Source organism: Solanum lycopersicum, chromosome 5 (assembly GCF_036512215.1).
Source record: "Solanum lycopersicum chromosome 5, SLM_r2.1".
Lineage (NCBI taxonomy): Eukaryota > Viridiplantae > Streptophyta > Magnoliopsida > Solanales > Solanaceae > Solanum > Solanum lycopersicum.
The window spans coordinates 8,842,230-8,853,820 of NC_090804.1; the positions used below are offsets into that span (position 1 = coordinate 8,842,230).

The 11,591-nt window shown below is 31.7% G+C and overlaps 2 protein-coding genes and 1 long non-coding RNA gene across 3 annotated transcripts; 2 read left to right on the top strand and 1 right to left on the bottom strand.

Annotated features, from left to right (window-relative positions):
• Positions 1 to 5,177: 5,177 nt before the first annotated feature.
• LOC138348618 (uncharacterized) lies at positions 5,178 to 7,084 on the top strand. Its single transcript, XM_069298169.1, has 3 exons — positions 5,178 to 5,761; positions 6,153 to 6,703; positions 6,850 to 7,084. Exons 1-3 carry the CDS (start codon positions 5,178 to 5,180, stop codon positions 6,870 to 6,872), a joined length of 1,158 nt encoding a protein of 385 aa, XP_069154270.1. The 3' UTR covers positions 6,873 to 7,084.
• On the top strand, positions 6,880 to 7,944 carry LOC138348619 (uncharacterized). Its single transcript, XM_069298170.1, has 2 exons — positions 6,880 to 7,386; positions 7,504 to 7,944. Exons 1-2 carry the CDS (start codon positions 6,880 to 6,882, stop codon positions 7,942 to 7,944), a joined length of 948 nt encoding a protein of 315 aa, XP_069154271.1.
• Positions 7,945 to 8,874: 930 nt separating this feature from the next.
• Positions 8,875 to 9,317, bottom strand: LOC138348390 (uncharacterized). Its single transcript, XR_011220992.1, has 2 exons — positions 9,282 to 9,317; positions 8,875 to 9,206 (listed from the first exon to the last, which is right to left on the bottom strand). It is a non-coding gene; the product is annotated as an uncharacterized lncRNA (long non-coding RNA).
• Between the last annotated feature and the right edge of the window lie 2,274 nt (positions 9,318 to 11,591).

Consider the following 11,591-nt stretch of genomic DNA (forward strand, 5'->3'; position numbering starts at 1 on the left):
CCTGACTGGGTCGGATTTCTGTTAAAAGTTTTGAAGGGGTGTTTTGGACTATTCCTGCTTATGATTATAAAGTTAGTGGTTTAATGTTAATAATTCAATTACTTGGGGGGTAAAGGAGATAACCTTGAAATAAATAGTGGGTTACTTTTACCATCTTTTATACTTAATTATATGATAATTAGGGTAAAATAAAAAGTGATAACAAAAAATAGAAAGAACAGAAAAGAAGAGAGAAACGAGCGAGAGAAAGAGAAGAACACAGAGGAAAGCAAAGGTTTGGGGGATAGCTTGCTTGATCACGATTCTTCGGTGGAGGTAGGTTATGGTTTATGCTATCTCATAGTAAACTCTAAATAGCGATTGATAGGCATTGGGTAGTATTGTAAAGTCTTCTATATGCTTAATTGTGTGGTTGCATGATGTGATTATATAATTGTGATGAATTAGCATGATGAGGCTGTTGAATCTTAAACCTTAAAACATCTTTGTTAATGATGATGTCTTGGCATAAAGGAAGGTTGATGAACTGGAAATTAATGAGATTAGGAGATCGGAGTGTCACGTTCCGACACCAGGATAGTAAGATGAATGAATATTGAGGGGATCAGAGTGTCACGTTCCGACACCAGGATAGTAAAGAGAATGAATCTCGAATTATGCTAATATACTCAGGTTTGAAGAACCTAATTCCTAAGTGAGTATGGTGTGGAGGCTTGAGTCCTCAAAGATGTGTTTGGGTCGTGACAAACTTGGTATCAGAGCATTAGGTTCGTTGGTCTCATCACACAAGAACGAGTCTAGTAGAGTCTTGAGGAACTGTAGGGGGATGCCTTTACTTTTCTTTGAGAGGCTATAGGACTTTAGGAAAATTCCATTCTTTCTTTCTTTCGTGCTATTACTTGGATCGAATTGGTATCTAGGTGATACAAATTGGTATCTGACCATCTTCACTCTATTTCGCAGATGGTTAGAACTAGAGCAACAACTACGCCAACACCAACACTGGCAAGACAAGATGCGTCTGAGCCAGCCACTGGGGCTGTAGCTCAAAGTTTCCTCTCTTGCTCATTTAGCAAGCGATTACTCTTTTCTTAAATCTAGACTCAAGGCTCTTTGGAAATCGTAGTTTTCGTTCTTATTTAAATGTGAAAATATTTTAAATCTCTTTGGGAATATTTAGTCCACATATACTTTAGGAATGATTTTAGATAGCTAAATATGAGAAAAATCACCATCATGGAACAAGTCCGCGACACAGAGATCTTTTAAGTAAGGGAAAATGGTCAAAATTACCCCGCCCCCATCAACTTTGATTTATTGGTTGACTTTACGCCTGTCGTTAAAACCAAGTTATTTTACCCCTACCGTAAATAAGCTTAACAAATATACCTCTCCTTGGATAGAAAGTTCCAAATCAATTAAAATTATCTAATTTTATATAAATCATCCAATTTTAACCCGATCCGACACACTTAGTAAAATAACTCATTTCTTTTACCCAACTCAACTTTGTTTCCCCCACCCCACCACCACCATTAAATCCACCACCCTCTCTTAGATCTCCTTCACCACTACCTCCACCACCATCTAAACCTATTTATACTTTATTTGACTAATATTAACCGATAACTAATTCTTCATAGTGCATAAGTGGTAAACTTGCTAGTGTATCAGCCAGACTCATCCAAATGGCCAACATTTAGCTTAACAGATGCATGATCCTTGGAAGTGATCAGCCTGTTTGTGGCAGAGATGCATTCCAAATATTATGATTATTAATGATTATCTATGAAAACCTAATATACATCTTCATAGAAACAGATGAAGATGGACAACAAATTCTTGTCCAGAGTATTACCAGGAAGCAAGAAATACATACCACTTTCTCCGGATTTAAAGGTCCATGTTTGTCCCTCGTAGTTCTGCATTTTGATTTTAGAACAAAGTTGATTTGGGAAAATAAAGTGGGTTAATTTATTAATTGGGTCTGATCTGGTTAAAATTGGGTCATTTAAATAAAATTGGATAACTTTAACTGATTTGGGGCTTTCCATCTAAGGTTTGTTAAGTTTATTGACGGTAGGAAAATATCACTCGCTTTTAATAGCAGGAGTAAAGTTAACCAATAAAACAAAGTTGAGGGTAACTTCAACCCTTTTTCCTCTTTACTGGTAAAATTAAATTTTGAGACAGAGAAGTCCACAACCTAACTGCGACGTGGAGCAACTTTTGCAATGTAGTTAAGGATATCTTCAATGAGAGATAAGATACCGGTGGTGAACCTCACTTGCATCAATATAAAAGACACAATGGTAAAACTTTTTGATGATTTTAAATCTTTGAATATCAAAATAATTACTAAAAATATCATTGTTTTCTCTGGGACACTTCTCAACACGACTTTCATTGAGGTAACACTATCTTTTTCTTACCCTCTTTTTTATTTCTTTTACTTCCATTATTTTTTCAACTATCAATTTATGTTTTATGATTTAATAATAGATTGTTTAAATAAAATATTTTTCTTACATATCTAACAAAAATAAAAAAAATGAGAAATTCACTTATTTTCTTAAAAAATATTTGAGCTCTAATCATATACTTCTTCAATTGAATATGATTGTTTGGTTTTAACTTGACACATTTTTTTAAAAAATTAAAGATTTTTTTAATGTTGTATTCTTAATTTAAAGTAAGTAGAATCTATAAAAAATAACGTTTAATCTTGTAATATTATAAATTAGGTGGAAAGTTAGAACCAGAGAGTTATTAAATTAAAGCAAAGAAACACTACAAATTAAGCTCTTTGGCAATATAACTGCCTAGCATTTTAATAATTATAAATTAGATGGATCCCTAAAGTTCTGAAGTGTTACTTGTAAAATGCTAAATTTCTTACTATGTAAAAAGTTCAATAATTTATACTCCCTCCGTCTTATTTTATTGTGTTAGTTTAACTTAGCACGAAATTAAAGAAAGAAATGTTTTTACATTTTTTTTTGAAATTTGCGCTTAAAATAAGTGATAAATATTTATATGATCGTAAATTATTTCATTAAGAATAAAATGAACATTTTAAAATTTAAATGTAATTAAATATATCAATATGTCATTCTTTTTAGGATGATCTAAAACGAAAAATGACTCATATAAATTGGGACAAAGGGAGTATTAGTTAAATATAATACTTAATGTCTACTCTAATTTAAATTTAATTTATCTTTTTCCAGGTGATGAGTTAGAGAGAAATCTTTTGAAGTTGAGGCTTGAAAGTGCTATAGCTTCTCTAAATAATCCAGATAACCTATGAGCTCTTAGAACAATAATCACTTTTGATTCAACTTTGTTTTTCCTTCATGATAATAAGGATGTATTTTCCAAGATTGTTTTTTTTCCTAGTTGATCTTAATGTTTGGTCACCTTTGAATAGCTATTAGTTTATGTAGTTTGTAGTTGGTATTTTTCACATGAAATCTCAGTCAATAAAAGTCTACCTTTATAGTCCATTTCTAAGGGTGTGTTTAGAATGAAGGAAAATATTTTCTAGTTTTCTCATTTTTGGTTGACTTAAATGTTTTCAAAATCAACTATTTTTTGTTTCAAATTTAAGAAAAATAACTTCCCTTAGAGAAATAGGAAAACATTTTCCAAAATCTTTTTGAACCTCATACCACAACTACTTTCCATTGTAACTTATATTTCGGGTTATTGATTTCCAATATTAATCTAGGAATATCTTACTACTCCCTCCGTCCACAGTTAATTGTCATGGTTTTAGAGTCAAACTACAAGAATTTTGACGAATATTTTACGATGTATGTTTTTATCATATATCGATTTGAGACCCAACTCCTGCGTTTCGTATTGAGTCGGGCAAGGTCTCACTGAGGACTAAAAATTAAATTTTGAATCGAGTAACGACTCAGATGTTGGGATTTTAAATATGAAGACATGATTTATATTTTTCTGGTTTAATTAATAGATTTGTATAAAGATGAGTTTGGTTTCAAATATTATGTGATCTCATTTAATTCATTTATCCTGCCCGGGATTTCAGATCATCTCGTGAAGTATTAATGAGTTATGTTAAGATTTTGTTTCAAATACTTGTTTATTAGGAAATCGTTAAGTGTACCACTTTAAGATGAGATCATGTTTTATGATTAGTATGTTGTTTATGAAGTTGGACAACAACTCATTTGTTTGGTTTATAATACAATGGTTTAGCTTACTTTGCATTTGTTTGTAAATGGATTAATTATCTTTAAAACTAGAGGGGAAAAGGATGTTTTGGTTTAACACTATCAATATTTTATACTACTCTAGTTTGGTTGTTCTTATATTATAGGCGTAAAATCTTGTTTGGAAGCTTTCTTTATAATATTTTTACGAAGGTGTTATTCTTGCGGAATAGTCTCAAGTGTAAATCCTATGTTACATTTTATTTACATGTGATGCTTCGCCAGTCTATTTGGACTATTCCCATTGCCTCTTGCATTTTTGAATATTTAGTTAGCCCTCTGATGTTCAAGAATGAAATGGAATTTGACATACAGGGCTGGAAAACAGAAAATACAGGCGCTCGGAGCAAATTATAGAGTTGGATACGCTCAATATACAGTGATATACATCATCTATATTCGTTGTATATTGCATTCAGAATGGGCTAAAAGAGCCTTAAAATTTAGGTCTTGTATTTTATTAATTATTGGGGGAAAGGCCAATTTATTTTGATTATTCTTTATAAGCTTAGGACAGGTGAAAATTGGGCCTAAGGCCCAAAGAGAGCCATATTATTTGTAAAAATTTAAGGAATCCCATAGTGTAATTCAATAATTACATTCTATCCCGATAAGTTTAATAATTACAAAAAATTCCTTAAAATTGCTGAGCCGTGATACTTTATAATGTAGTGATACATGGTAAATGATACATGGTAACTTAAAACTGTTAAGAAAAAATAGGAGATAAAAACGGTAAATTTAATGCTGTTACTAAAACAGCTTAATTTGTGGTAACAAATCATTAATCAGCATTAAATCAGCACTTAATTGCATATTAATTTCAAAATTTGAAAATCAAAGATTGTATCAGTTATTTTGAAAACAATTTTTTAAAACAGTCTGTTAAAATTGGAGCTACCGAAATTTTGTTGTTGTTGCAGTGGGTTTTTGAAGATGAATACTTCGATTTTGATGAGACATTCCGGAATTTGGGTGAACGAATTGCAGTATGAAAGTTACAAAATTGATGGAATCGTTGTTGGAGATTCAATTTCGTTTTCTAATCTCAAAGCAGCAATTGCGGCCGAGTTGGATATTGATGTATCAAGGAAAGAAATTGAAATTCGATACATTGTAGAAGGTAACTCCTGTCCGATGAAACTTAAGAACGATATGAGTGTTAAACTATATTTTGAAGTGAAAGAAAACGAGCCTGGATTTTCAATATATCCATTATGTATTGACACAATTGAGAAGAATAGTGGTACTGTACATAACTTTGATGGAAGAAGTGGAGAAATAACGTGTGTAGAAGGCACAACAAATGATACACAGGCTTTGGCAATAGTTGAAAATAGCTTATTTGAGACACATGAAAATGCAGAAGTTGGAGTTGCAAATGTTATAATCAATTCAGATATTGTTGATGTGAAGACAGGTCAGATATACAAGGATAAAGCAACACTTGTAGATGTGATGACGAAATATAAGATAAAGAACAACTTCAACTGCAAAGTGAAGAGGTCTGATCAACAAAGGTATGACAGTGTTTTGATATTTTAATGTATCATGTGTTGTTTTATAATTTAATTAGTACATGAAACATTACTGTTCTATATGATAACCTGCAAGTTTCATATGTTATTTTATAATCTAATGTATCATCATTTCAGGAATTTGTTTTTGATACATTGAAATAACTATATTTGATACTTGAAAGTACTACTACTGATATAGTAAGGACTGTATCAGATTAAACAGTCATATCACAAATAGTGGATAATTTTCATTAAATTTTGATACTTTTCTTAAAAATTGGTTGATACTTTTTGTGTGATTCATTGTTTGATTACTTTAAACATTATTGTTGAATATATTATATATGATGTATTTGATATGTGTATTAATATGCTTAAAAAATGTACGCAGCTATGTGTTGGTATGCTTTTCAGACAAATGTGGTTGGACTATGAAGGCGTCGTGCAGGAAAAAATCTGATATATTCATTGTTAGAAATTTCAATAGTGAACATACGTGTCCGATGAGGGAGAGGGTATTAACCCAAGTCCAAGCAACAGTGGGATTTGTAAGTGGAGTGACAGCTCCAAAATTGGTCAATTATAAACGAATTTATACACCAAGGGATATAATTGATGATATTAGAGAATATTATGGTGTTGAAATATCTTACCAGCAAGCATGGCGTGCTAAAGAACGTGCACTCTCCATGATTAGAGGAAAACCATCTGCTGGATATAGACGGATGCCGCGATACATACACATGTTAAAAACTGTGTATCCAGATTCTTATATAAGAATGCATAAGACTGAAGAGGATGAATTTATGTATCTGTTCATCGCCTTAAGACTATTCATTAGGGGATATAAATACTGCAGACCAGTAGTTGTTGTGGATGGTGCACATCTGAGTGGAGCTTACAAAGGGACATTTGTATCAGCAAGCACACTTGATGGCGCAGGTATTTTTTATTTATAGTAATGATGTCTTTTTATATATTAAGTATAAAATAATATAATGTGTGTGTAATCAGGTTGCATATTTCCATTGGCATATGGTGTTGTTGACATCGAAAATGATTGTTCGTGGACATGGTTTTTCGAACAGTTCAAACATGCATTTGGCGATAGAAAAGATATGTGTGTTGTTTCAGATAGAAATGAGAGTATCATGAAGAGTGTAAGGATTGTGTTCCCCGATGTACCTCATTATGCATGCATCTGGCATCTTGGGAAGAATGTATGTGGAAACTTCAAAAGGAGCAGAAAGGCCATAAGTGATCTATTCTACTCTATGGCCAAGGCATATAGAAAGGAAGATTTTGATAAGTTGATGGCTAAGGTTGATAGAATTGATCACGGGGTTAAGGAGTACCTTGAATATGCAGGTTACGAAAAGTGGTCAAGAGTTCATGCAACAGTAAACAGAGGTAGAATGATGACTTCAAACATTGCAGAATGTATCAATGGTTGTCTTGTTGAAGCAGGCCAATTAACTATATTAGAATTCTTGGAAGAGGTTAGAATTCTTTTTGGATCTTGGCATTGCAAAAACAGAGAAGCAGCCTCATACACAAAGGACACATTAGGTAGAAAATTTGAGGAATTGTTGATTATAAACGCGGCTAAAAGTTCAAAAATGGAGGTATGTATCATTATATAATATTTTATATTATATGTATCTAATTCTGTGTATCATTATGCTTTTTTAACATGATTTGGTTTTTAAAAGTTATACATTTAAAATTTTTAATGTACACAGGTTGTTCCATCATCTGAGTTTATTTTCTCAGTTTATGAAAATGGAAGAAGATATATTGTTTGTCTTGAGCGGAAAGTATGTTGTTATGGTAGATTTCAACTAGATGAGATACCTTGTTCACATGCAATCGCTGTATTGAAAAAAAAGAATGTCACCGATATGAATCCGTATTGCTCTGATTATTACAAGTCTGATGCGTTGGCAAAAACATATGAAACTCCAATGGTGCCAATGCCAGATAAGAAAGATTGGTCAGATCCTAAACACGTGGTAGCTGAAACTGTGTATCCCCCTAGATACAGAAGATCATCTGGACGACCAAGAAAAAGAAGAACAAAGTATGCAGATGAAAAGATTTCGGTGAACACAAATTGTTGTGGACAATGTGGACAAGAAGGGCACAACAGAAGAACTTGTACTTTCTACCCAAAAGAGAAGTGAATTAGTCGTAATGTTTCTATGATATAAATAATAATTTATAACGTAAACATTTTAATGAATTTCAGTTTTAATTACAACTGCAAATTGAACACTTTGTGTTTAGATAAATAAACGTACAAACATGTGGTAATTACATTTGAAGTCGTGCTTATGATTATAAATAATTTCTTATTATTGGTGTTGATAAATATACTTGTGTCATATTTGTTTTGAATATATAAATTTATGCTACAGTAAGATATATAATTTAAGAATTAATAGGTAACATAATGTACATGATACATATGGTTTATCTAGTGTATCATGTACTTTTATTGTGTATTTTTTGTACACATTGTTTATATAATGTATCATGTACTTTTAGTGTGTATCATTGGTTTGCACAATGATACATCTCCATTAGATAAAAAATACAAATATATTGTTGAGGTTATTGAGTACTTTATAATGACTATAAATCATGTATCATGTGAATTTATATAATTTAACTTGTGTAATGCTTTTTTTGTTATGCTTTTATTGAAATATATAGTAAATAACTTTCCTTTAAAAAAATAATACCAATTCATATGAATATTCTATTCAATTTACCTAAATATTTAAGGATTACAGTGTAACATATTGTACATTATACATACGGTTTAGCCAATGTATCAGTTATTTTTAGTGTGTTTTTGGTACATATGTATCATTTGGTTTTGGAAGAGTATCATCTCGATCAAATAAAAAATTTAAAAATCTTTATGTCTATGTTTAATTATAAGTACTTTGATTATACTTTATTAAATGATTTAAACATGGTTTTGTCAGTATATTTATTATGTCGATGTTTAATTAAAAATTTAAAAATCTTTACGTCTATCATTTGATATTTATATCTTCAATATAAACAAATTTGTTACGTAATGTGAAAAAAAATATTCATGGAAATTGACAAAACCAAAAAAATAACATTAAAAAGGATAAAAATAGTTGTTCAATAACATATAAAAATAATAAATATAACATTAAAACATTGTTTTATCATGAAATGCTACGCTATGTGAACTAAATCTTCTTCTGGTGGTGGTGTGACTACGCCCCTGGATTTTGGTGGATCATCATTATCGCTAACATATCCGCACTTAGCCTTCTCACTTCCATAACTCCACAGCAATGCTCCATATCTTTGACGCAGGTAATCAGGATTAAAATCAGCATAAGATATATTGATTTGGTCACTGATATACTCGGCAAATGCAGTAACATATAACCCACAGTCTCTACAAAAAATACAGAATAAATTAAAAACTTAATGATACATTAAAAAGGGAAAATGAAAAATTCTTGATACTTACAGGCTATCGCTTTCCTGTGTAGGGATGTCTTGTGCAGATTCTATCATGAAAGGAACTTGAGGCTCCAAAAGTGAGCCATTATTGTTGTCTTTATATGCTTGACAATCAGCAAATTTTGTGCGTTCATTTTCTTCAAAAAATTCACTGTCAAGTAGGTATGAAGGAAGCATTTTAGAAAACATCTTGATCTCATGAGGAATTGTTTATTTCCTTGTGCTAATTGATGAGTCAAAAACCCTTATCAACCTGTTTTTCAACTCAACAACAGCCAACACCCAATGGAATTGTTGATCACAGTTAATTGGGATGTAGACCTCATCTACAAGATGCCATGGTAAAGCAGCTGGTATTCCAAACCCTTTGATGATGTTAATTATTGACCTCTCATGTACAGATACAACTGAAGCGCGATCAATATGTTCTTGTGTAGTAAGACTATCATCATCATCGTCCATGTAATATCTATCATAACAGTTTTTTACATGTGACATGAACAAAGAGTGGGTTGTTGTGTATCTGTATTGATCCATGTTGCAAAGTTTTGATTTTCTACGAAGGTAGTAAAAAATCACATCGATGTGCTATAAACAAAATGAAAACAGAGTAAGAAATTATTTACATCTAAACAATATAAAAAAAATATAATTATGTGAATATAGTATGATACTTTTGCAAATTAAATAGTATGATACTTATACATAATGTATCATTGCTAATTAAATAGTATGATACTTATACAGAATGTATCATGATGTTATAATATAGTTATGACTGATACATATTTCATAAATAGTTTAATATTTTACCTCATCAGACCAACACTTGTTTGGCTGTGACATGGCATAAAACCAATTCTTGTTCATTGGAAAAGCAACAACAAAGTCCATCATCGTAAATCCAAAAGAAGAAGATCTTGATCTGTATTTATCGTCCGATGGGTTCCTGCACATATGATATATAAGTTTTCAATGTATGTACATGATACATAACACTCACTTATTTACAGTTTTTATATAACAAAGTATCATGAATTAGTTGTATATAAAATGATTACGCCTAACACTGAGAAAAACTTACTTATTGTTATGATTTTTTAGAAGCCCCCTCAACAACCAATTCATGTAATCCTCAATCAGTTTTGGCGAAACTTTATCTGCAATGCCACATCCTTCGAACGGAAAATGGAGTCGAGCCATATCCTTCAATTTCTCTTTTTCCTTCTCGCTTGACCCAAAAGAAGTACAATATGGAGATTGAATCCTTCTCGAAGGCATTCTATTTCTATGCGCAGGAGTGACTGCATCAGTTTTAACAGCAATCTCCGTTATTGGAATTTCAGTGGGTAATTGACTGTCGGTCAACAAGTACTGGCTGCTAGTTATATTCTTTGGATCGTAAGAATATAATGGTCTAGCATTGGTAGCATCTTTACCCAAATCTTTGATAAGCGCATCTATTGCTGCTTGAGTGGATGGCGATATTGTTGTTGAAGTTGAAGAATCCTGTATAATATGATGTAATGATTTTTAGAATAAATTTGTGTGTAATGAAATTGTGTGTCATAAATCAAAATTAAAAAATGTACCGATGAATCCGTTGTTGTTTTTTCGGGCAACACATGAGGGATGTTGTGATGAACATTGTCGTCAACGGCTTGGTCCATGATATGTTCATTTAAATCTTGGTGCGACTGATGTGCGTCATCATCCTGAATATGCAGTTTTGAAATAAATACTGTTAATATAATTTGTGCTGATACGTAACATTGATAACAATCACATGATACTTAGTATTGATTAAATATGTATGATACATGACAGAATATAAAATGAGAAAAAAAATGATCATGATACAAAGCATTGACTATATGTGCATGATACACAACATACCCAATGTATCATAAACATTACCTTTGGATTATCACTGACTATTGGTTCACCCTCATTTACGGAAACACCAGCACCATCCACATCGACATCCCCTGCATCAATGACGATATGATGCTCACCATTTTTATCAGAAAAACCACCACCATCCTCAGCTACACCACCCATATCATCGAGATCAACTGGTATTTGCTGAGATGTTTGTTTGTCAGACTGAAATCTGCTTGTATTAGCCTGAAAATTGATGTTCTCTTTGCTAATAGATTGCATCAGCTGGGAGTGATTTGCTTTTATCAAAATAATCAGTTCCTCAAATTTCTTGTCAACCTAAAAATTGTAGATACATTTAGGATAAATAAAAGTTTGTTCAAAATTACAAAATAATTTACTTACGTAAGTTTTCAAATATTCTTTCAACTCTTCA

What these genes read in the sequence shown, in the direction of transcription:
- LOC138348618 (XM_069298169.1), top strand. Translation starts at nt 5,178, where the DNA reads ATGAATACTTCGATTTTGATGAGACATTCCGGAATTTGGGTGAACGAA. An exon ending in AAGAGGTCTGATCAACAAAG is followed by an intron (nt 5,762 to 6,152) that starts GTATGACAGTGT and finishes AAATGTACGCAG; the next exon opens with CTATGTGTTGGTATGCTTTT. An exon ending in AAGCACACTTGATGGCGCAG is followed by an intron (nt 6,704 to 6,849) that starts GTATTTTTTATT and finishes TTTTTCGAACAG; the next exon opens with TTCAAACATGCATTTGGCGA.
- LOC138348619 (XM_069298170.1), top strand. Translation starts at nt 6,880, where the DNA reads ATGTGTGTTGTTTCAGATAGAAATGAGAGTATCATGAAGAGTGTAAGG. An exon ending in CTAAAAGTTCAAAAATGGAG is followed by an intron (nt 7,387 to 7,503) that starts GTATGTATCATT and finishes TAATGTACACAG; the next exon opens with GTTGTTCCATCATCTGAGTT.